At 43.4% G+C, this 26,083-nt stretch overlaps 1 protein-coding gene and 1 long non-coding RNA gene across 2 annotated transcripts; one reads left to right on the top strand and one right to left on the bottom strand.

Annotated features, from left to right (window-relative positions):
* Window positions 1-13,069: 13,069 nt before the first annotated feature.
* Window positions 13,070-16,402, bottom strand: HOXA13 (homeobox A13). The gene is made up of 2 exons (XM_083577525.1): window positions 15,653-16,402; window positions 13,070-13,988 (listed from the first exon to the last, which is right to left on the bottom strand). Exons 1-2 carry the CDS (start codon window positions 16,362-16,364, stop codon window positions 13,744-13,746), a joined length of 957 nt encoding a protein of 318 aa, XP_083433651.1. The 5' UTR covers window positions 16,365-16,402; the 3' UTR covers window positions 13,070-13,743.
* A 6,907-nt stretch (window positions 16,403-23,309) lies between these two features.
* Window positions 23,310-25,813, top strand: LOC310745291. Its single transcript, XR_014540067.1, has 2 exons — window positions 23,310-23,516; window positions 24,559-25,813. It is a non-coding gene; the product is annotated as an uncharacterized lncRNA (long non-coding RNA).
* Window positions 25,814-26,083: the final 270 nt, after the last annotated feature.

Raw genomic sequence — 26,083 nt, 5'->3', positions numbered from 1 at the left:
GGGGTTAGAAACCGAGGGTCTCAATTTAAGGATTTAAGGATTCAGTGCACGTAAGTGGGGAAAATAGGAAAACACATGCCTCCACTAAACGAGGAAGAACGGTTTCCATTCCGGAAGATTATAGGCTTTCTCTTCGTCGTTGTAACGAGCACAAGAAGAAAGATTCGAAATGCTCCCTTTGTTCTCTAAAGACCTCGCTTTATTATATGTTAAATGCCTCTTCGCTTTCTTACCTATAAATTGTCTAGTATGGTTATATGCCAGGCGCCCGACGCTCAGATGTATACGATATTATAGAGAATGGTTGCTTCTTTATGGGTATATATTTGGCAGATGTTTGTGAAAATTCGCTTATCACGTCTTTTTCTTAATGTATAATGTGTTTTGCCATTGGGCCCATGCTGCAGAATTTTATTTTATTTTCAACTGATCTCCTTCAGTTCAGATGCACGGCGGTGCATGTCGCTGAACTTAAATGGGGTTTAGGTCTGCGGCATTTGTCATGTTACTATGGGTATATGCCCTCTATTAGCTAGGTAGGTTGCATATGGCACCTAAATGGACAATCAGGAGAGATGCTAATGTGGGGTTATCGATGCTGCAAGTGACTCCTGGCTTTTAATTTTCCATTACTTAAAACAAAAGCAGCTATGTAAAAGAAGTTTCATTGCTGTAAAACCATTTATAAACTATGCTTGTAAATTTATTCTGTCCCATTGGCCAATATTTTCCCTCTATTTGCTGTTCTTCTTAAATGCACACTTGCTGTTATAGAAATGGCCCAGAAATACATAGATAAATTCACAGGGCACGAACCAGATAAAATTAAGAATTTTCATTCTCCCTTATTTCAATGGTGAGAGATTTTCTCCTGTTCTCTGCAACTCAACTCATTGGGGTTTAGAATCACTTGTACACTGGATCATGTCCCTGGAAGCAATTATTAGGAATATTGAAAAGAAATATATGTTTAAAACAGTAGCTTCGGTTGTATTTCCCTAACAGTGAACGGATATTAACAAAATACAAATTGTGGAACAAGGTGCTGGTTTTTCTTGCAATTTGACCTAGAGATACTGGTGTCAGTATTTACGTTAAAAATTAAAGCAAATGCATTTGAAAATGTATTTTTGTTGCCTGATGAGATGGCGCTAACTGATTCCGACCCTATACATATTTGATTAGAAATAAAGTATGGGCCCGATCCTATCTAAAACTGAGAGTGTTTCATTGACATCGGAAATCATGGCTAGGTTAAAGTTAAGGGTTTTTAGTTGCCATTAGTTTAAGCAAGAAAGATTGACTTTCCTAATTAAGATTATTACAACCCGCCTAAGTTACTTTCCCTATCTTAAACTGGGTTTGCTTCCAAGCAAGCCCCATCGCTTTCCACGAAATCTGCTTCCAAGTAAGTACCCTTGGAGCTATGAACAGCATGTTACATGTGCTTTCAAGATACGAATATACCGCTTACAGACGGCAGTCATAGATGTGAATTTTCTGTATGCCTTTCGTCCACCTCAGTGCAGCGTTGGTTTCATTATAGCACTCAGCAACAGCTTCTGTGATAGACAGGGCGACTGCACTGTACACTCCATAGCGTTGCATAATCATTTGCAAATAAAACTGAGGTATTCCTTTAGATGTTGCAGCCAGTGTTTCTGTAACCGACTGGCCGGAGAAGGAGCCACATATTCATGCTCTTGTGCTTTGCGTGTGCATTCTGGCGTGTACATTTATTTGACCACTCTCCTTCCCCCACTAAATGAAAATATGGGCAGCACACACAATTACAGGATTCACAAGTCTTCTTTTGAGTCCCAATACATAAAGCGTCCAGATGCAAGGTTCTCAAGGTGTTAAGAGCAGCTAACTTAGTTTGAGAAGAAAAAGCAGGAGCGTGAGGGGTGGAAAGGTCTGCACGTTCCTTAATGGACAAAACACACCCGGTTCATATCCGCGAAATTCCTAACAAATCAGCCATTGCAGAACGTAATAAGCATCAGCCGGTTAAACCACAGCACTGTAGCTACTACCAAGGAATTTATATTTCTAGCATTTTTTCCTTCAAGGTTGCCTCTGGATCTGCCCCAGCAGATCTGCTGCTTCAAGAGAGTAAAACACACGGACACCGCTCTTGTAAATTTCAAATACATAATACCCTCTGACATCCTAATGCGAAGTCCAGCCACGGATTCTGAACCTGGTGGTTTTTCCTAAAGACCGTGAGGTCAATGTCTGGTCTGCAAAGGAGACCATTCCCGTTTATAAACAACCAAAACAACCGCAGGACAACATTTCAAGTTTGACATATTTAGACGTATTGTCATAGGTGATGCCTTGAACTTGACCTTAAGTTTGTTAATCAACAAAATCCACGAAAATAAAACATTTTAATGCAATGATCGTGCTCTGTTTCATTATTTACTTAATGGATGAAAAACCGTTCAATTTCTTTCATTTCTCTATTCCCAACATTGAAAATTTATTTCTTGTTCAAGACTGTATATTTGAGCAAACATTTTTTAATTTCATTATACCTGTTGTACCTTCACTAATATTGTTCTTCGAATACAGAAAAGTAATTTGATAAAGGGTTATCATTTGAATCACCTGTTAGGTACAATAAGTACCATAACATATATGCTTTTTTAGCTCCGCACATGGGATGTAAAATATATGCTTTTAAACAACTGTAGAATTAGTACGACCTATTGTAACAACATTTTGTTCCAATAAGAAAACGTTTATTATTTTCCCTAAATCACCAAGCGAGGACACAAAGCTTCTCATTATTCTGTGCTGCAAACTCACTGTAAAAGCCATTCTTGATAATCGCCATATTCACCTAACATACAGTATTTCTCGTCTCCAGACTTTCTCGGTAGCTTCAGAATACGAACTTCAGATTTTAGAAGGCCTTCAAACAAACAAACTGCCGGCGTTTTTGCAATGCTACTCTGCTATACTGGACAAAAATGCAAACCACGGACCATTTAAGCTGTAGTAGAAGGGAATAAGACAACTGTATTCTCATTGGGCCTCGTTGTCCCGCAATCCTAGGAGCTTTGACTTGAGACTAAGGTTCCATTCATCTCACTGTAACTTAATTCTGGGTAAACGTGGTTAAGATAGGACTGAATATCATTTTCGTACCACACTGATTAAATATACATTCGCTGCTCACAGAATACTATTATTATAAGAAGGGGCAGAAGGGAGGAGCATTTATTTCCCGAAGAACCAAAGCAAAGCTGCGTGACTGCGAATATCTAGTATGGCCGTCAGGTCCATTTCTGCACCATTTGCATCGTCTTCACCAGAAAGGAGCATGAACATATTGATAACCAGATTTAAAATAGGGATTCGGGGAATGGGAAGAAATCTTAACCCCACTGCGGGGTGGGGGTTATAGAATACGCTTTTCCCACGGGGGTCAAGCAAGGATGATAGTGAATGGAGGGGTCTACTGGGGGGGGGGTTCTTGTCCCACTCTGGCCCCGCCTATGCTCTTCTGCATCGTTTGCATCAAGACTGCCTCAGTAATGCCCCGAAAAATAATAATAGCCAGAATAAACTCGTTCGAATGAGCTGCAGGGCCGGAGAAAATAGTTATAGCCCTTTAGCTGCATTGAGGTTGAACTGTATCTGTATTTATGCACACACACACACACACAATTACTTTGGTATTATTTGCATCAATAATGAGAAAGTGGGCGGGGATAATAACAAGCAGAATAAATAGGTTAACAATAAGGGCGAGTATTAATTACTCTGTAGTGCCCTGGGTTTGAATCGGATTGATAATCCTGTCTTTGCATCAGCAACGAGAGGAAAAATAGCAGCCAGGAGAAATTGGCTAAAAATACACACGGAGGGGCAGCGCCCTCATCTAACATTTCCTCACCCCTGTCCCTATCTCCACACAGCTGTCCACCCTAGTGGGTCTCCTTGTTGCGGTAAACCTTGTTTATATTTAGTCACACGCAAACCATTAACTATAGACCAGGGGGGAAACCAAGGCGTCTTCGATTGCCATCTAAATCTTCCCTGAGGCATCCCTCGCCAAAGTCCAGGGTCGGATAAAAAAGGCTTTTAAGCCACGAGGTACCCCCACGAGGATATTTCTGATGTTCCAAATACTCAAAATGGAAGGCGGCTTACGCAGAACTATAGAAAGCGGGGCTGTTCCCTGTTGTGCCTAGGAATGCTGTCCCAAAGATAAATAATTGTATTAAAAGCTGTATTAATAAATTCATGCACACATTGCGAAAGCTTCCTATTTGACGGCAAATAGATTTTTGGACAGCGTGGGGAGAAGGAGGTGGGACTTCCAGAAATTGCACATCGAATTGTGGCGTGAATAAAATTGCAGGCGAATTGCAGGCGAATGTTACTTCCCTCTTTCCAGATAATAAACACTTCGTTATGCTATAAATGGGGTTTTTTTGGGGGGGGGGTAAGGAGGGGGGCGGCTAGTAAAAAAAAACAAATTGGTGCTTTTTCAAATATTATCTATATCTAATCTATATTCATCGATAGACAGATAGATATGAAACGTCAAAGCGGAGGGGTGGTGAAAAAATAGCGGCTTTGGGGTGAAGGTGTGGGAATAATACTGTAATACATCCCACAAAAGGAAAGACAGAAACTCATAGAAAGACAATTTAGACGACACCGATCGCAGCCACGCATTCAGCAGCGGCACCAGAAATTTTATGAATACATACATATTCATATTCACATGGCATTGTCACGGGCGTGGTGATTATCAGAATAATCTTACCCCATTCTCCAAGATCCAGTCTACCGGCGCAAAACATCAAAGAGGAACTGGACAAGCAGGTTTCGGATCTCGCCTCTAAAGCTCCAGATCAACTCGGATTTTAAGGGAGGGGGGAGACCGGGAGAGCCGGTATGCTAATAAAGCTGGATTGAGGCCGGCTGATCTAGACCCCCTCCGGGTTTTGAATCATCCGACGATCGGGAAGCAGAGCCCTTAATGTTAGTCTGCTTCTCCTCGTTACGAACTTGAGCCAGAACATGCTCCCAACATCTCACGTTGACTTCTCCTCCTCTCAAATCCTGCTGCTTAAAGTTCCGATGGAGATGATCAGGCCAACGAAAGTGAGGGAACGAGACTCAAGGGCGGTGGAATCCCATACGTGTCCTCCCCCCACTAGTCCCACCAGAGGGAAAGTCCAAATGTTTTTGATGGCGGGACACCCTGACGTTCCCTCCCCAATTCACCATGGGTCACCGTACAGTAATGACCGTGGTTTGTGCGTTGTAGGACTTGACCTTTACTACGTCGAAGAGGGGCTCTTTCTTTCACGCTGCATGAGGAGATGAGGGAGGGAGGGAGGGAGGGAGGGAGGGAGGGAGGGAGGGAGGGAGGGAGGGAGAGGGGGCGGATGAAAAGATGCGCTCTTCGGGGATCTTTAATCGGAAATCAGAGGCAAGAGCGGCAAAAGCCACTGGCTTTTTCCTGCACGCCATATTTGGTCTATTTCGCCAGCGAAAGACAGCCAGGACAGTTTCCTCGCCAGAGCTTGGAGTTTAAGAATCAAACGTATGCAACGCAGGAATGGGTGTGTGTGTGTGTGTGTGTGTGTGTGTGTGTGTGTGTGTGTGTGTGTGGAAATATCCGGGAAAGACTTCTGCTTCGCTACAAAACTAAAACGAAACGAAATCTATCCTCGTCAATAGATTAGAAACATCCACTTTCATTATTGACGCGCCTTTCCCCGTCCTCCCCCCGCCCCCACCTATCATAAAACAACCAGTGGGGTCTTGGGGAAGGGAGGGAAGGAGGGAGAGAATCCAGGAGCAAAGTGTGTGTGTGTGCGTGCGTGCGCAGGCGAGGGGAGGGTGTTAAAGAGATAGCGACACAATTTATCTCGGACCTTCACAGATCGCTCGAGCTCCATTCAAATCTGCGGGACAATCTTTCAGTACCGCAGAATGAGCGGCTGGAAACTATTATCCACGATTCTGCTTTTCCCCTGTGCCTAAGAGGCTCTCCCCCCTCCCCGCACTGCTCAAGAAGCCCGGGTTTTCCATTTGTCCGGATCCAACAAACTCAGGTCTCTTTAGGTCTTCCTCACATTAAAAAAATAGTTACTCGTCTCCATTTGCAGAGGGATTTAGATACTGAAACGTATTTCAGTTAACACACACTGATGCCTTTTTAAAAACATTTTAAAAAAATGTTTTAAAAAACATTTAACTTTCATTTACAGTTGGGCCCTAAAATAGTTGCCCCATATATATATTTCTAGAAATCTAAGTCTTTTCCTGGGTAGCACAAGCTATTTATATCCCAATCATTGCAATCTGAAGCACTAAGCACTTGGTGTTTTGAAACGGAAGTATGTTCGAGGGGAGAAATGGCCTAAGTTATAGACTCGCAGTATTACTTTAGTTCTGATTAGGAAACACACTGCTGTCAAATTTTATTTCCTGTTGAGAAAAACACATTTGTTGCTGCCAGCAGTTTGAGAGGTTAGAATGCGGATTATATTCTGGAGTCCTATATATACTCCTTCTACTTTAGGTGATTATGTAGGGGCTTGCAGTTGAACGTGATGCACCTCTAACTTTCCCAGCATTGGCACCATCTGAGTTTACAGTTAATCTTACTTTGCCGTTCCCTACCGCCATTAAAAGTCAATATGCATAAACGCTAATCGTTTCCCCACATTACTGTATTTCCTAGTTAGGGACAAAGTTTAATACCCAAGGTGGTTAGGAATGTTTCCGTTTTAGAGGAAGAAGAAAAGGGGTGTATGTGTGTGTGGAGCGCAGTATATACTCACAGGCACCATCCCCCCATGCAAAACGCAACGATTTAGGAAGGGAAGTTTCTTAAAACTATATTGGTGTGCTAAACACGTTTGCTTTGAGAAGTAAGGGAGATTTTCTTATTGAAATTAATACAAAAAACATCCTGGTGTTTCTATGGCAGAATGAAGGAGGACAAGTGGAAGGGTCCACGTTAGCGCCAGGCTCTTTGGAAAGGCACGAATGCTGCGTGGGAACTCGCCGCGAACTCAAGGCAGGCATTCGTAGTGGCGGACGCATTTCATTAGTGATAGATGTTCTTATAAAGCAGATATTACGCATATATTTCAGAACGAAGGCGGCAGATGGGGAGAGGGGGGGAAATGTGACCCAACAGCAATTTGTAACCTGGAAATATATGTGCCAACAGTTTAGGGGTAAATGAAGGCCATAAATAACAGGCACCACACCCTACCGGAACATCTAGGCATTCCTATTACCGAAGCAAAAGAGAATGAATGAGGGGATTTAATGGATGCAAAACCAATAAGAAAATGGAAGTTCATTCTTCAAGCGCAGTTTATCAAGCGGCCTGGTCTCTCCAATCTTGATACAATATAATAGGACATTGCATCTCAAGCTGAAATCGTATCTACGCTAAGTGTTAGCTCCGTTGAACGCAGTGGGGTTTGCTTCCGAGTAGACACACGCATTTATAAATAAACGTGTTGCGGGTCTCATCGTAATCCAGCATACGATCATAGATTGTGAGGACAAGGCAGAGCAAGGTGGGATTGTTATTAGGCTTGAGCTGGACCCAGTCCACTGAACCTACAGTAGCAGGATTTAGCCCCATTTCCCACCTAAGGCTGAGACCCTAAAAATCAGTGACGGGGGAGTCATATCTCTTGCAACCATTTGGAATTACTCCCAAGTCAATGTTTTTAGAGCCACGGTGTAAATCTGCGTAAGTCTAAGCAGCCTGTTTAAATGGGCGGTGGATTTGTGCAAAATGAACCATTTCCCCTCGGCCTGAATTTCATGGTATGTCTGAGAAATCGCTGGAGATTATACACATCAGAATATGATTTCCTTAACAAATACGCGCGTGAAATGTTAAGTTGAAGCACTAATAAAACCTAGCCCTGAAATCGGAAGCTTCTTGAGCTATTTTAATCAAGCGAGAAACCCGGGGAAGTTAATGGAAGAATACCAGAATCCGAAATATTTCATATGGAAATTAAGCACGTTTGGAATAACAGAATTTGTTCCTTAACAAACAATTTTAGGATCGTGGGGTGTAAATCTACTAGTATCCCATATATGCGTTTTAGGAGGCTCAGAATTTAAACTATAATGCGGCAAGTTATCCCGAGGAACTTAAGTTTCGAAATTCAGGGTCCTCATCCGAAGGGTTCTGATTTGTTATCGTGACCTTTTGTAGAGAATTCACCATGAACCGCACAGCCTGCGTCCGATTTTATTCCCCTGCATTTCTCAGGGATGAGGTTGACAATGACTGCAGCCGAGAAGAGGAGAAAATATCACATGGGCTGCGTTTCCCTTAAAAAAAAGTCATTTTGCGAGGTGAGGGAGAAAAGGATAACAAACCCTCTTTATTTGCCCATGGCTGAATTTCCAGGGTGTCGCAGACTCGCAGTGGAACTGAGAAAACGTGATGACCAGAGACCAGCTGGCTGACTGAGCTTCTTACGCATTTTACCGTACTTCCCATGGAGGCATTTTGCAACGGCTTCCCAACGGGCCTTCTTGGGATTGTTAGTTGGGGCGCGGGAGGGAAGAACAATACTCCGTTGGATACAAGTACAGCAATTGCTCATGCTGCAGCTACTACTACTTCTACTACTACTGCCACCACCATTCCTAATATTACTGCAACATGTGTCTATATTTAGAATTAAGGCCGAAGGAGTCCTGGTTTGGGACTAGAAACGCACACGGATATCTTTAAAAATAATTTTAAAAATATTCAGTCTGCAATTAACAGGAATGCTGTGCTTTCAAAACAGGAGAACTCATTTTCAGTCTGCACTAGTCTTAGTTAATCAGAGGAGATTTCACAAGAAGTAGATGTAAAAGAGGTTTTTGTCTCACTCCATCCCTCTTGCTGACATTTTTAAGAAAAGTGGAGTTACCTCTATGTGTAGGTGCCAACCTACAATGGGAATGTTTAGAGTATACGGTGGCTCCTGCCTGGGTGCAGAATTGGAAGGATTTTTACTGTTGTTGTTGCTTCAGTTATATATATATATATATTGCTCTGTGTGTATATCACATTAAAGAGCATTGCATTTATTGGTTTAACGTGGCATGGGTAAACTTTAAAAGCAAAGTGTCAAAGTATGTAGCAGATGAATTCTCAACTCAGTTATCTCCAACGAGATCGTGTAGCAGTCCCACTGAACTCCTAAGGATTAAATCTGGGTTCCTTGTCTTGATTTGGAAGACGATATTGGTTATATAGTTGTTAAGAATGTACTCAGACGTGCACGACTGCACCTCTTGAGTATATCCACAGGCACAGATTTATGCATATTTTGGCATTTTCGTTCCATACAATGCACATATATTCCCATACCTGAAATAAGTGTTTTGAATAATAGTTTACGCATTCCATACATGATAAAAGCTGCATTAACAAAAGATGTTCACAGTGGTTTGCGTATTGCAGAACGCACGGGATCCACCTGTAATCCAAGTATACATTAGCATATATTTATGTGCCACTAAATGCCATACACTCACACGCCAAATTACACACGTGTAAACTAATAATATGTGCCATCATGCTCTCCAATTAATTGTACAGTCACATTTTTTGGTGAGGCTTTAACCACTATTTTTAATTATTGGAACGTCCAGGAACTTATTTGAAAACACTCAGAATTGTACCTAACGCCACAGCATATACAATAAATAGTAAAGAGTGAGGTCAGTAAGGAAAGCAACTTGGAAACAAGGGTCCAGAATTTAAGAGAGGTAGCTGGGCGATATTGTATTATCCAACCCAATCTGTGCCCTCAATGTCCTCGGGCAGTGGTAGATCATCTGAACTCCTACATTGGGATTCTTTCCAAGAGGATAAGGACAGTGGGGCACCTAGCCCCGCGAAGGTCAGGGAGTTTGACCACAGACTTCAAGGGAAGCCAAAATCCCTATTTGCATTGTTCAAGGAAGATGAGTTCTGACGTGCAGCGGGCAAGCTGAGACAGAGGCGCATTTTCCAAGGTCACAGCTCTTAACATGCAATTAGTATGCAGGAAACAAGTAGCGAATTACTTTTTCAGCAGCGCCGCAAAGTTCGAAACTCTTGCCCTTTCCCTATCCTGGATAGTTTCAGGTGTGGAGAGCCCGTCAAGGCGTCTAGGATCCATCGCTAAAGTCACCCAGAAGCCCCCTAAGTCCTCACTAACGCCAAATAAACACTCTCTGTAAAAGCAAAAAAATGCTCTGTATGTTTCTAAGCATTAGGAAACAAATTCCGGTTGCTGTTTTGAAAATGCCCTTCCACAGAACTAAAACATCAGTTTATTTATACTTGCATCCCCCTTATTCTCAGTTTAAAGATAGCCGGTCTTCGCTGCGTAAGATCTCTGTTGTCTGCGAGTTTTAGCTTCGTCCGTCTTCAAAGTAAAGCAGTGAACTTGGACCTCATTGGGAAAAGAAGGACCAACCAATCTGAGCATCTCAGTCTCAGTAGCTTGAGAACCGAGGTGGCAGGAGGCCTTAAGAAAAGATTTTTGGAGAGGCTCATTATTGGATTGCCAGGCATTTCTGCCAGATACATTAAAATAGCCTTTCAAATTCATTCATTCATTCATTCATTCATTCATTCTATATTTCACCGAGAAAAAAAAAAAGCAAGACCACAATAAAATCCTTCAAACAGTTCCCTTTTCTAGGAGATCATTTCGCGTTCTGAAATACTACCTGAAGGTATTAACAACTTATACTGTATTAAGAAGACCACTTTACTGGGTTGTTGGCCGTGCTCAGTTGTCCCATTAAAATTAAGGGCCATGAATAACTTAGGCACATTAATTTCAATGGATTTACTCTTAGTAAAACTTATTGGGTACCACCCACTGTCCCAGATAGTCACTTTAAATAGCTAAAAAAAATGAAAGAAAGAAAAGGTCATGTGACATCTTAAAGACTAATACATTTATTGTGACTTGAGCCTTGGAAGACCCCCTGAAGATGAGCAAAAGTGAAATATACATTGGTAGTAATCTCCTACAGGACATGTATGCATATGTGTATATGTGCACACATATGCAAACATACGCGCATGGATGTACATGCACACATGAGCGTAGCCAATAAAATTCAATAAAAATACATAGCAAACTAAGGTTCTGCCCCCCACAAAGGACTCCCCCCTAACAAAAGGCCTGCCCCCCCCATCAAAAATACGCCCAAGCATGCACACACATTTCCCCCTGCCTATCACAGAAAGAGAGTCCTTCCTCTGTAGCACGTTAAAGGCGAACAGATTTATGGCGGCATACATATGCACACTCGTGCACATCCATATATCTCGACTGGTGGCGGAGAGATAGACCTACGAGTCCTGACGTTGCTCAAAAGATCGAAGACGTAGCCAATATCTCAGGGTCGCCTGTGATAAGTTACGATCAGTAGACAAAGTATTAGCGTTTATTTATTATGTCTTTATATATGTAGGGAGCCGCCTAGAGTGGCTGGAGCAACCCAGTCAGATGGGCGGGGTACAAATAATAAATTATTATTATTATTATTCGCCTTAAAAGTTGCCTGACCGCTCTAATTAGGGTGGCGAACAGGCAGCAAAGAGCTCTTGGAGATATATATATAAACAAAATGCAAGGCGCTCTCAGGAGCCAACGCCCAGTCAAGGAAGAAGGGTCTTAATATGTACTGGTCTCCCCAAGAGACGGGGATGTGAAATGAGCCATAGACTTATGCCGCCCGGTGTGCTTTCTTGCATCCTGGCTAGTTCGGCTGACGCCCGCCTGGTAAAGCAGGCGCCAGGTGACAGGCCTCGCTGGGTTTCCATCCTTTAGCAGCAGTGCCGACAAAGCCGAAGTGGAAACACGAGGTGGCGCCCTTCATCTACTAATCCAGAAGAAGGCTATTCATGAGCTGTCAAAAGTCAAGGTCACAAATTGTCTTTTCTCCACCCACCCCCCATCAAGGTCAAGGTTTAAGGCCTTCCTAGTCCTGTCATTTCAACAAATACCAAAACCTCTCTCTCTCTCTCTCTCTCTCTCCTTGCTCCCCCCAAAAAACTCTTAACTGGTCCTGCCAATAAACCTTAAATACGACACTCTTGCATTTGTGGTCTCTAACAACTGTTTTTCATTCGGGAAGGGGTGCTCCGGCTCAACGTTTATATATCCCCCCCCCCCCCCCGCTTCAGAATACCTGACTCTTTAACCTTACTGAAACATTTATAGTTTAGTTATCACGCATTCGCTTTCTGGGCTAGGTAATTTACGGGGGAAATATGGACCATATCAGCAATTTAGGAGAAAACATTAGGCCTGCAGGATAAGGACATTCGTCCTGAAATTCACGTGTATGTATATACCAGAGGGAGAGAAATAAAGGAGGGTTTAAGCAGGCTTTATTACAGTGACTATTTTTTATTAACAGTATTAACACTAGTATCTATCTACAGCTCTTAGATTTTCATTTTCAGTAAAAATATAAAAAAACAAAAAACAAACCAAGGGTGCACCAATACATTTTCACAGTGTGCTGATTAAAAAAAAAATATTTACAAGATAGCCTCTCCTTGTGAACAGGGGGGGGGGGGAATAATAATGTGCTGGTTGAAGTTGCAGACTGATTTGTTTCAAGGGGTGAAAGTGCTGTAAAATGAATTCCTATACTTACTAATGCAGCCTGATAACTGAAAAGGAAGAAGGACAAATGTCTACTTACTCATAGTTCAAACTATAGAATATAGAAATCAAGATATCTCTGGGAAGCAAAATATATTTTCATTATCAGGTCCTTTGAGATTGCTTCTCTTAGAAAGGGATTTCTGTTACATCACAATTATAACTCTCATGTCTCTGTTTCTCCCCAAGTTTGGAAAACAGTCATTTATGGGATTTACACCATTTGTTACTTGATTAATGTCGCTGATACTGAAAAGCTATAGAGTCCCTTTACAAATCTCTGGAGTATTCTATTATCACTGAGTTTAGGGATCAAGAAATGAGCGATTGGAAAGTAAATCAATTTTTTTTGGTAAGGTTCCCTTTTTTACACCCGGTAGTTTAGACTGGTTTTAATTTCTTTTCAAGGTTCATCCTTCGCAGAGTTTCCTTCTTTACTGCTGTCTTTGGTACTTAGTACCTTCCTCCAGAAAGAAAATAAAACAGAAAACACAAAAGGCATTGCTTTAACATACAGTAATTGTACAACCCCACCCACCCCCGTGTTTACCTGAGCAACCATTCAAACATGCTTTTGGGAAGCAACGCAAGAAATTGGATCGCAAAGTGTGTGCGTGTGTGTGTGCGCGCGCGCGCGTGTTTTTTTTAAAAAAGCCATCTTTCAAATTACAGTCCTAAATAGTGTCCTACAACAGTCACAGTAATACTTACACGCTTTTCTCGACAAAATGTTTATCTTTCTTAACTGAAATATTTCTGGATTGGGCATTTGGGCTCTCAGACTCAGTCACTGAAATGGCCTCTTCTGGATTTCGGGAGCACTGACAAGTCTTAAAGCATTTCTCAAGAACCCATACTTTCTCTCTTTCTCGCTCTCTCCAAAAGCCATAATTCCAAAGAGACAGAGAGTTCTGGTGAAAGAAGAGGTTCATTGTCTTTTCTTATTACTTATTATTTACTTATTATTATTATTATAATCTGGACCAAAAAAATATAGAGAAAGAGAGTTGGTTTTTTAGGCCTCTGGGCAGCTGCGCTTTCATTTAATCCGTTAACTCGTCGTCTTCAATTTGTTGATGACTTTTTTTTCTTTCACCCTTCTGTTTTGGAACCAGATTGTGACCTGCCTCTCTGAGAGGTTCGTAGTAGCCGATATCCTTCTGCGCTTGTCCTTGGTAATGAATTTATTTGTAGCATATTCCCTTTCCAGTTCCTTTAACTGAACTTTGGTGTAAGGCACTCTTTTCTTTCGCCCACGCCGGTAGGAGTTGGCATCCGAAGGGTGCGAAACCACGTCTAGAGTAATAACAATAATAATAAAAGGGAAAAAATCAAAACAGGAAGGCGGGCATTAGCATTATTACGACCATCAACTGATATCACTTTATTACTCTTCACCATGCCTTCCCCCTTCACGCAGTGACAAGCTAAAATGGACTGCAATCAACAGGCCTGCCTGGGCTCCTAAGTCATCACCCAGAAATGCGGGCTTTGCTTTTCTGCTGCTAGCAAGCGCTTAACTGCAAGCTCCTTTCCCTGTAACACCAAAAGACTGTAGGAAAATTATACGCAGTTATAATAACCGATGAAGCGTGCGAGCTGAAGCCTCGGTGGAAAATTCTTGTTCACCGGGAAGACTTCATGCCCCTTGGCAGACTTGCTCAAGCCGATTCGCTCCTCGGAAATAAATATATAAACAAACAAATCGTGCATATGTTCTAGAATCTAGATCCAGCAGAGCTGAGGTACCCGAAACTTAGTTCTGGTACCGCTGAAGAAGGAGAGGGGGAGCGGAGAAGCGGAGACTGATGGTCGAAATAATTTGGAAGCAGAGCAGTCAGAACGAGTAACAATCTTCTGACTTGAAGCTAGACAGCTACTAGTACAGTATTGCAGCTTCTAGTACTTTTCTGGTGCAGTAGCAATATATATATTATACACACATATATATTGCTAAAGCCGCTGACCGTAGAGGAATAATCTGACTAAGGGAGTTCATGCTTCACCAGGAAGGCTTTATGTTAATCAGAAGGCTAGTAATTGAGCAAGTAAAAAACAACAACGCTCTAAGTTTTATTATATAGCCCAAACCGAGGAACTAAACTGGGTGATAGTGGCGTAAGGAATGGCAACAGTGATACTAAGGAAGAGGGGACTTAATCATCGTAATCAAATTATTTATGAGAGGCTTGACCTAACGAGTATTGGGAGAGTGTGAATAAGAGGACAAACGCTACAATATTATAAGTATTATTATAATTTCTGCTAGTTGGGTTGGTGACGTTGCAAAAGAGGTAAATATTAATATACCAGTAAACTAGACATCTTCCCTACTTTGGCTGGAGAGACGGAGAGAAAGAAGCAGAAACGCGCTTGGTGAGAGAGATGATAGCGAAGCAACAATCGGATCTTTCATGCATTACTCGCAAGTAAACCCTACTGTTTCCTATTGATTCAAACACACGCACTCTCTCCCTATGAAAGTTAATAACAAACGGCTTATATATAGGTAACCACGTTGTAGAAGGTAAGAGACTGGCATTAAAGACAACTCTCACTTCTACCACGATGATTGGTGGGACAGCCAAGTAAATCGCTAGTCTTCTCAGAGCAAGGGGCTGACCCTGCTGTGAGCGAAATAACCAAGAGGGCTGCAGTTGCACTATGAGAAGTACGGATAGGTGCAGAGCCATCCTGGGTGCGTCTGCTCGGACCGAAACCCTCCTGAGCTGAAGGGGACTCACTCCCAGATCAGTGTGGATTAGGTTTGCAGCCTAACTGGGGCGAATTCTGTCTCTGTCTCTTAAGGGAAGCGACCATATTGTTGCTAATAAGTGAGGGATGATGGTGGAGGCTTAGGAGGAGAACGGGCGTTGTTAATTCTACCGGGCAAGGCAGACAGTGAGGCACTAAGTAAGCATACTCCGGAGTAGAAAAGAAGGGTCATGCAGGTGCATTACCCGGGAGAGTGGATTTCCAGAGGTGGGGCGGCTGGTTCTGTTCCTTGGGGCAGTAGACCTGCCCATTCCAGCCATTGGTGATAGCCCAGGGCTGGTAGCCTTCCATGGGCAGCATCGAGTCGTGCCTGGGCTCCCCGGGGCCTCCGATGGTGGGCACCACGGGCATATCCAGGTAGCCCGGCACCGGCTGGTAGGGTCCGGCGGCGTAGCCCTGGTAGAAGGCGAATTCCTTGGCCCGGGAGGTGAAGTCCTCTCCGGCGGCGCCTACCGACGTGTCCATGTACTTGTCGGCGAAGGAGGCGGCGGGCTGCGCGCACGACTTGAGCGCGGCGTTGTGGTGGCTCATGCGGCACGGGAAGTAGCCGCTGCCGAAGTAGCCGTAGGGCAGCGCGGCCGGCCCCGACGAGCTCTGCACGGCGGCCGAGCAGGGGCTGCACTGCTTGACAGATGCCCCGGGCTCAGCCATGCCCGCGGCGGCGGCGGGCGCCTCGCTCGACGTGTAGGCGGCGGCGCTGCCCGGGGCGGCGAGCGAGGCTGGGTGAGCCATCAGGTTCCGGCACTGGTTGGCCGCGGCGAAGTTGGTGCCTGCGGCCGCCGCCGCCGCCGCGTGGAAACCGGCTTCCATGTTCTTGTTGATCTCCTCCAGGCTGTTGTCGTAGAGGAACATGACGGGCTCGATCCAGCGGGGATGGAGGAGCACGGAGGCTGTCATAGCCCGATCCGCATTGAGACTAGTGGCTCTTTTTTAAAAGCCCCAAAGACTGAAAAAAGAGATACTAAATCTCCCAGACTTGACCAGGGCTGACGCGCCAGTGTCGCGCCACCACGGCGCTCATTGGACCGCCCTCCCCCACGTGATATGCAAAGCAGCTGATAAACATCTGAGGAATAAAGGGCAGATAATTAAATAATGGCCTAATCGCGCCACGGCTTGGAATGCCAGCGGCGGACGGCACTCGCCCGCGCGCGCGGCCGCCCCTTCCACTCACGACTTTGCGTGGCGAGGGAGGCGCCAACGCGGGTGCAAAGGAAGAGCAGGTATTTCGCCTCCCTCCCCACCCCCCGCTCTGCAAAGTGTGGATTTCTTCCCTCTCCCCCTCCCCCTCCACTCCCTCTAGCACATTGCCTCTAGGAAATTATTTCAACAGGCTCTCACTCCACGGTCTTAATGTCAAAGCCTTCTGACTTTCTGTATTTTTCTTGCTCATCAACTGGTGGTTGGTGGTGTGTGTGTGTGTGTGTGGTTTTTTTTGGTTTTGGTTTTTCCTGGGGAACGTCCCGCCCTCCCCTCCCCCTCACTCCCTCACTCGACTGAAACTCGTATTTTCTCCTGTTATAGGACTGCAAACTGCTTGTACCATTACGAGGTCAAAACACCTCTTTCTAAAACCACAACGCCTGTCAACGCCGGGTATTTCACATCTTCTCCTGACCTGTCCAGACACACACACACACACACAAACAAACATATATGTGCGTTTTGAATGATATCACTCCTCCTTTGGACAAATACATCTGAAAAAGAGGAGCAGGATCCAGAACGTAGGCAGCAGATTTGCCACTGCAGGGTGTGGAAGAGAAGGAGTTAAGCAGACCTCAGAAATGAATCAGCCTCACTGTATTATTTGTTATTGCAACAATAAAACGCGCAGCCTACAATTTTTTGCTTGAATCATCCCCGACCATAAAAATATTGCGTGGGATTATTTATTGTCTAAGAGTGACCATAGGGACTCCCCCCTTATCATCGTTAATAAGAAACCCTTTGCACCGAAACGCTCTGCGTAAGCACATGCACCAACACGGAAAGCCACTATGTCAATAAAAGGGCACTTCCTTGGAGTATTTTCTATTAATTATTAATTAATTAATTAATTAAATTATTGTTATTATCATTGGCACATACTCTATAACGAGTATATGTTATGCAGACACGACTGCCTAAGGATTTATATTCATTCTGCAAAATGCAAGTAGAAGTTAATTCATGGTAATATAATCACGCAAGAGAGTGGGGATTTGAGACTTACTGACCTCCGACCACAATGAAGGGAGTCAACGTGTCTTTGTAAACAAAAGCAAAATCAAGGAAAAACAAAACAAAACAAAAAACCCACCACACCCAAACCTCTGTCTGCTTGTTTGATGCACGCTTGACAGGTATTTATGAACTATTGTGCGAGCGGTTGGGGCTTGCAACATTGTTTTCGCTGCAGTGCTACAAGGATGGAATTCTAAATCGTGCATTGTTTGGAGAGACTCCCAGTCCCTTGTATGTAGGAAGGAACAGATCTGTCAGTTCGCCTGCCTATCCCCCGTCTGCCCTGCCCTGGCCCTTTTCGCTGAGAATGGCATGCGACAGAGGGGACTCTTGTCACCGGACAATATTTCAGCGAATTCTCTTAACTGTAACCAATAAAGGGCTCCTTTCCTCTCCAGCCCCAGCCTCCTTCTCCTCCTGGATGGTCCTTTCCGCATTCCTCCTCATGGCCAAAGGCAAATATTTATTCCTGGCATATTTTCATATCCCCACCCCCACCCCACCACCCCGCTTTCCGGGCTTCAGCCGTTAGGAAAAATGTAGGCTTCGAAATCTTTCCATTATTTGGCGGGGGGGAGGGGAGGGGGAGCTTCCCTTCGCCTTCCCTTTCCTTTTGGGGAATCTCATTCTTTCAAAACGCCTTGCAGCGGAGCCAAAACACAGCACACTCAGCCTTCCCCAACTCATTCAATTCATTAACCTACCCCAGCAAAAGGCTAACAGGGCAGCGCTCTTTTAGGGAGGGAGGGGAGACACGACTAGAGGCCAAGGTCAAGTTGAAAGCGGCAACCTAGCCAATGCCAGGATGGTCATTCAGAGCCGGAGGAGACTTGTCTGATTTGCTACAAAGAAACAGAAGAAAAAGAGGGGGGCAGCCAATTACTCCTTTCCAACCCCCCCCCCGGGTGTGTCCTTTTCGGCCTTTCTGTCTGTCACTTTCCAGACAAACCCTTCCCTCTTCTGGTTACGGATAACTTTGTGTGAAACTGTGGCTCTTTGAGGGTGAAGCACGATGCAAAACAAACAAGCCAACAAGCAAACAAATCAAAAGATGTACCAGTAGAGGTGGGGATCCTATATGCTGTTCGTTTGTTTCCTTACTTGGCTTTGACCAGTTCTGATGATAAAAAAACAAAAACACAGGGTGTGTGTGAGAGAGAGAAAGATGAGGCTATATTCAAATCATTGCTCTGCTCCCAAGAAAGGCCGAGTTTTGCTGGACATTGATCAGAACAGAAGCTTCTTCAAACTCAGCCTGACCTACTGCGCGGATAAAAAAATGAGCATTTCTAGGGGCGTCTCCATTTGTCTGGTTCAGAAATGGATTTCTGAGGAATAAAAACATGGGGGGGGGGGTTAAAGCCGTCGGTCCAATGTACAGTTTTTTGCTTCTCCGGTCATTGGGATGAAGAGAGGCGTCCAAAGAGTTCAGCTGGAGGTCCACACTGAAAGCCAACAGATAGGTGCTAAAGAAAGAAGCATGCACAAAAAAGCGAGGTTGGATGTGAACGTTGCTTTTTGCATGGGCTAAAAACTACCTGGCGATGAGCCGAGCAAACAGGAAAACCGTAGGGCTTGACCATGAATATTAGATGAGTGAGTATAATACGGGCGAAATCTGTTCTCTACTGGACGAGGTCAAAATAAAATAAGATAAAAAATGTAAAACTTCTTTGCTTTCCTAAATGCAAGTAGAGCGACTGGTCTAGGTAGCCAGAATGAAGCTATTGGTGGTTTGACGTGTGTTTGTGCGTTTTAAACTGATCTGTTCACTTCAAAGATCGCGTATTCGCTTCTGTGTAGCAAAAGGGACAAGAGTCCACGTAAACACTCTTGCAGAATTCCGCCATCCCGCTTTTGTTGATTTGTCTGTGACAACCCCAAGAAAGATCCGCCATAGCAGACGAACCCACACCTATGGCGTGTGGGTCCTCTCCGCTTTTGCGGTGTGTATATAGGTGTGTATAGGATTGCGGACACCAAGGATAATAGAAATTTGGGTGCTCTGTTCTCTGATGATGGGTCTTCCTTCCGGAGGAGGTAGAAACCCAAACTTTACTCCCTTCCTAGTAGGCGGGATTCTTCCACTCCTGTGGAATGCTTAATCAAAATTACGAGATGGTCGCGACATCGCCCTCAACCTGCGGCCTAACGGATTATTCCTTATGCGCCATATAACTGCTAATGACGACGGTCTTCTAAGATCGCCGCATGAAGTAGGAGTGACCCTTCCAGTTGTACTGGGAACTGCGGCCTTTTAAATCATGAATTTGGACTCCATTCTTTAACCGGACCAGAAATTCAGCTGAACACAATGGAAATTGGCCGCTGAATGACGCTTGAGAGGCATTGACCTCACAGAACGATATCTGGTGGAAGAAGAGAGGGGACTTCTAATGGAAAACCAAACCCTTGGAACGCATTAGAAAAGAAAACAAGGAATGATGTGGATGTATTTATTCAGGAGAACCCGAGATGGTTAAAAGTGTTGAGAGAAAAATGTCATCCCCCTTTGCAACCTCTGTTTATGTATTAATGGAAGGAGGTTTGCAACCGTGAGTGGATGAGCGTAAGAGGCGTCTCTCTTCTCCCTGTGGCTCTAGAGCATTCCTCAATGGCAAATACATTTTTCGCAGACTTAGGTCGGGGTGAAGACAAAGTTCATAGAAAAACGAAAAAGCTGGCATTCTTGCCCCGCCCCGTCTCTCCCCTCCTCAATAGATGCTACCACTTAGAAAATACTTTAACGTTATATAAAAGCACTGCTAGGGAAATCCTTCCTTAACACCAAAACAAAAGACCCAAAGAACCCATGGAATCAACTGTGTTCCATGGAATCAGAGGGGGCTCCCTTCCAAATGTGTCTGCAGTGTTCAGTGTTTGGCCCTGATTCACTTCAGACCCACTGAAATCAACAATGCTTGAGTTAGCCAGCAACTAACTTGAATTATTGATTTCAATGGGACAGGTCGGAGTAAGAGTGCTACCCAGCTCCTTTATTGTTTTGAAAATGGAGCTTTGCCATTTACTTCAGGAGAAAGAGAATACACCCAACATTTCTCTGGATTGTGAAATTTCTCTGATTGTAATAGTGGCATAACTCAGGTCCATTTTAGTTAATGTGGCCCTTGCTACCTAATGTCCACATTACTACTACTATTAGTAGTATGAGTATGAGGAGTAGTAGTAAAAGCAGCAGCAGACATAGTAGTAGTCATAGAAGTATACTGAATGGTGTCCAGTATTTTTTATTAAACACAAATATTGCTTTTGGTCTAATCCATGGAAGGATGTTGATTTCTAATAACTCAGTTTCCAGGAGTGAAGAAAAGCTTTAAAAGATGATGGTGGAAGTCTTTTAATCGGATTTGATTTTCATGAGCAAATGCAATTTACCTGCCATCACATTATTTTGGAGGAAAACTGTCAAGGCCTCTTCCTCCTCCTCCCATCATTTTCTCTGAAAACATTCCTGAGCCAGTTTTAAGGACACTTTGCATTCAAGGATATTCATGTGTTTCTAATGTAATTAAACAGCTTTACGAGCAGCATTTGCTGGACATCCTAACTCCCTCCCTCCCACTGAGTGCTCTTTTCCCCCCTTGGAGATAATTGGGAAATAAGAAAGATTTTCAAAAGCAAATGCTAAAGGGGGAGAAACGTTCAGGAAGACTTGTGCAGAGATTACACACAGAGAAAGTGCATTCCTGTTTAAAATCAGGGTAGGTAGATTACAACACACACAGAGAGAGGAGTGCAAAATTTTATTTCATCTAGTGTGTTTTTTCTCTCCCTCTCAGTGATTTAAAAACCGGCCATTTTCTGAAACCTCTATTTAGAACACAAGAGAGATTTAAAACGTCCAGGAAACATAAAACGAATCAAAGTCAGACTTGGGATGACTCAGTGCCTATTGTTTGAGTACAGTATATATTTACAGTATACACTTCTGTCAAACCTTTTATCGTTTTCCCACAATTTCTAATGGATCCTCTGAGGAATTTGAGAATTTAAGAACTGGCGGCGGCGACGGTGTGTGTGTGTGAGTGTGTGTGTGAACACAAATATAGGACTCCCCGCATTGAAGTAGGCGAGAGTTCTCTCATTCTCGCCTGTGTAGGTTAGTTTCTGTTTCTATCTGACCTGCTAAAGCGTTATGTTAAAAGTTATTAGGTGAAAAGATTTTATAACATCGTAGTATGGATAGCCTCGTGTTAAGCAGAAATGTGATATTTTAACTATTTATGGGATTAGGAGTGTCGCTAGAAAGTGATAAATTTATCAATCCACTTAATGTAGTCTTATCAGGCAAAGTGAGATAGTTTGTCCTATATCTTAAGGGGTATGGGGAGAAAAGAAAAGTGCGATGAAAATAATAGCCTGATTTTTTTAGAATGGGCCTGGAGTAGTTGTGTTTTATGTTTTGTTCCGGATCGGTTACAATTTACGTTGACCAGGAATGTATACCGATAGAACAATATTTCTAATTTATTTTAAATTTTTGCTAGGGGTTAGCCACTGTTTTTAAGAGAGAGAGAGAAATCAACTCTCTCCCTGGCAATCTTTTTAATTTCTGGCGGGAGTTCAGATAAATTGCTACCACATGATTACAAGCTCCATTGTTATAAAAGAATAATTAAACATATCCCCGAATCTCTTTGTGAGCGCTCATCGTTCTCCCTGAACCCCGGACCCACTGTATTATTTTTTTAGGTATAATCAAATGATTAGGTGAAGCAGGGGGGCGGGGCGGGGGGAGGTCGATTTACAGTGTATGAGACCTATTTTCCTAAAACTTTTTTAACCCCCCCCCATCAGTTTCATTTCATTGCTTTGCCTTTACAGAAAGTAGCATCCGGATTGCTTAGTCTCAGGAGATTTAACCATCGAAAATTTATTTGTATTTGGAAGCTGATTTCGAAACCTAAGTATTCATCTTGGGGGTGGGGGTAGGAAGTGCTCTTGACGCTGCAACTCAAATTCCGTTTACTCCGGAGTAAATTTCTTCTGATTCTTAGCACTTGTCTGGAGTAAGTGGGCTTTGTCCTTTTGTAAAAAAGTAAGAATAAATCAAGGGGTTGTAGCATATTTCCCCCTGCGATTTTACTAACTTAGCGCGTGTGTGTTCTGACCTTCATTTCCTCCTTTACAGATGAATACACCTCTACTATTTTGACAATATTTCCAGTGAAGATGATTTTTTAAAAGGAGTTGGGGGAGCGCTAGGTCCAGACGTCTAATGCTCCCCACGTTGAAGTAGGTGAAAGTTGTCTCCTCCTATAAAATGATGGATAAGAGCCACTTGCGGAAGGAGGATAACTCCTCTTCGGAGAAATGCGAGAATCCAGCTAAACTTACCAGTTTTACTGCAGGCTTCTGGAAAGTGGAGCAACAACCACAACTCCTCTGCCTAGTAGCTGAGGGTGGGGAGAATGCATTATTGGGTAATAATACCATCCCGTAACCCTGACCTCAAAAAATAATAATCTGTACTTAGACTTTTTAAAAATATATATATGCTGAACATAGGTGGGTTGTGTAGAATTCATTTCCCAGACCAAAACCACGATGCTGTTTAATTTATGGTTCTGGAACACCAGGCATTGTGGCCGTTGCTATAACAGAGTTGAATCGACCGGGATTGTCATTGCAGTCCATGCGGCGGCACATAAACCCGCTATTAAGGCGAAACTTCTCATACACACCAGGTTTTCTCTCTTTGCAACCAACTAGGAGTTTGTTTCTCGGCAGGATCTGGCAGCACAAGAAGTTCAAGGCTTTCCTTAAGAGTGAAACGACCAAAAGCTCATAGTGTTGATGCAGGTAACAGTCGGGAAAAGAGCCTTGATTTCATTCATATCCGAGGGCAGGGCTCGGCCCCTGGGATTTTTGTATTGCCTCAGCTTCCTGATCTCCGGATGTAGCTGGACTACAACAACTCTCCACCGGCCAGGGATTATGGGAGCTGTGTAGTCCAAATCATCTGGAGGGCACCAGGTTCATGAAGCATGCCCTAAATAACTTATCTTCTTCCCTGGGATAGTCCATACCCTCTAGTGTTGCCCAATGCAACAGGTTGTTAGAGTCAACTTCTGCTGTACTTTGCTCCCAGACAGTGAGATGTGTTGGTGTGTATGGCACTGGTAGGCAAAATGAACAACCTTTACTCTAGATGGGGTAACCTGTGGTTCGTCAGCTGTAGTTGGGACTCCAGGTACCGTCAGCGGCAACTGGTATGGCCATTGTTCATGAGGATGGAAGATGCAGTCTAGCAACATCTGGAAGGCCACAGGTTCCACATCCCTGCTCTAGAACAATGCCACAGAATTTAATGGGGCTACTGGAGAGTAAAAATAAAAAGCTGTCGCTGGAAGACTTGGACCTGGAAAATCCCTATACTGGAAATCCTGTCTAAGTAAAAATTTCAGGAGGCCTTGAAGTCTTTTCTTCCTCCCCACCCTGCCTAAGCTTTACTGGGAGTATCAATGAATGAGACTTCTTCCATCCGGTTGTTGTGATGGTGCATGAGATCACTGCTATAAAGCAGTTTGCAGACTTTTGTAACCTTCCACATCCCCCAAAGTTGGATGGAAATTAGTGGAGGACAAGATCCAAACCATTTGATGGCTGTTTTGCTATACCTTAAAATTCCCCCTTTCTTTGCTCATTCCGTAGTATACTCATCTGAACCCAGAATTACTATTGACGCCATTAGCCATCCATTTATTTATACTCTGTACGCTAAGCACGTTTAGCTGGAAGCAAAACTCAAAGACTTCAGTGGAACTCGCTTGTAAGTACTGTATAGTGCATGTGCTGTCGATAGGAGCATTGCCGAGTTTATCAGTTCCCCTTGTTCTTAAAGGTTTAAGGTGAATTTAAAAAGCCCGTCGACTGAAACGTTTCCTGCCAAGCCTCATCCAAACAGAACCCATCGCATTAATCTGGGTGGAATTTACGCACGAGAACTTCTCAACGGATTGCGCTCTGCATAAATTGAAGCTCCCAGATGGAAAGAGTTCTATATTATTAAGGAAGAAGTAGAGATATTGTCAAAGCTGTACTTAAAGCTGTGTAACGAACTGAATGTGTTAAGAGTTATCCTATAAAAAGAAAAATAACTGCTCTCGAGTAAGTGCATTGTGTTTTGCAGGTTGGGCACTCTGCTCCTAAATGCTCTCCTAGACACCCCAAGTAAACCCGACTGGCCACAAATAAATATCAGTGGGATTTATTTTCAGTTAAATGGTCTTGGGTCTGGGAAGGAAGACACCGTCAAATGGATCTGGAGTATTATGGTTTTGACTGTAGGACTGTCGCTGTCCCTTTACTGCCGATATTTCTCACCTCAACGAAAATAAATGTGTTTTTCAAACTCCAGATAATCCCTACAAAGAGTTACTGCTTTAATAAACAGGAATTTAAAAATCTGTGACCTTCTGGTGTAACAGCTTGCTGCAGGCGACCATATTTCTATAAAAAAATAATGAGACGGGGTGTGTTCAGAAGTACTGTTACTTAATCCGCACGTTCAGTTCTTGCAATGACCGAGGGCGACTAACAGTTCACAGGAAATATTGTGGAATCTCCATCAAACATGACAAAAAAAACACGAAGTAACCAAATCTTCCTTTGGAATGCTTTAAGCGACTATAAACACACTGAAAACGCGATGCAACACAAGATCAACACTGGCAAAGTTGCTAATTCTCATATGACTCAATCTCGTCTGTTGCTTTACCGCTCTCGTATGCTGAAATAATTTTTATTTTGAAATAAACTGTAATCAGGATCGGGAAGGATCAGTTTAACAAGTATGGAACATTCTGGAGCTCTGAAAAGGCACAACACATACCTGTCTAAGTACAAGGAGAGTTTGTATCTGAAATCCCTATTGGCTGAAAGTCGGGATGTAGTTTTGTCTGCAATCCTGAGTCCAGTTAGGTTTCGATCCCGTTACCTTCGCTGCTATTCCAGCAGCCACACTATTACATAATTAATTTTAACCAACACATATTCTGAGTTAAGCAGCACACGATCACATCATATTTTTATATGCCAGACATTTGTATCTATCTAGAAGGTGACACCTTAACTTTTGATAAATGGATGGATTGCTATGGCGTTGTTACAGTTGTGCCCGAGGAACACCAGTCTCCATTAATGTACTTATGTAAATCATTATGGCTGGTGTTGCAATGCTTATAAATCCTAAGGGTGCATTTTTTAAAGTGACTGGGGCAGGATGGATAGTTAGATGGTTGGGAGAGCAACCCCATCTCTGGATGAGGATGAGGATGATTAATCCAGCCTTTAACCTGAAAGTTCCCAGGGTAGTGCAGAAACAATTCATTAAAATCAAAGCAACTGAAATCCATAAAACCATATGG

This window comes from Podarcis filfolensis (assembly GCF_964270895.1).
Source record: "Podarcis filfolensis genome assembly, chromosome: 12".
Lineage (NCBI taxonomy): Eukaryota > Metazoa > Chordata > Lepidosauria > Squamata > Lacertidae > Podarcis > Podarcis filfolensis.
Note: the sequence above shows the minus strand (reverse complement) of the source record. Positions and strands in the feature narration are given on the sequence as shown.

What these genes read in the sequence shown, in the direction of transcription:
- HOXA13 (XM_083577525.1), bottom strand. Translation starts at nt 16,364, where the DNA reads ATGACAGCCTCCGTGCTCCTCCATCCCCGCTGGATCGAGCCCGTCATG. An exon ending in CTGGAAATCCACTCTCCCGG is followed by an intron (nt 13,989 to 15,652) that starts GTAATGCACCTG and finishes TTATTACTCTAG; the next exon opens with ACGTGGTTTCGCACCCTTCG.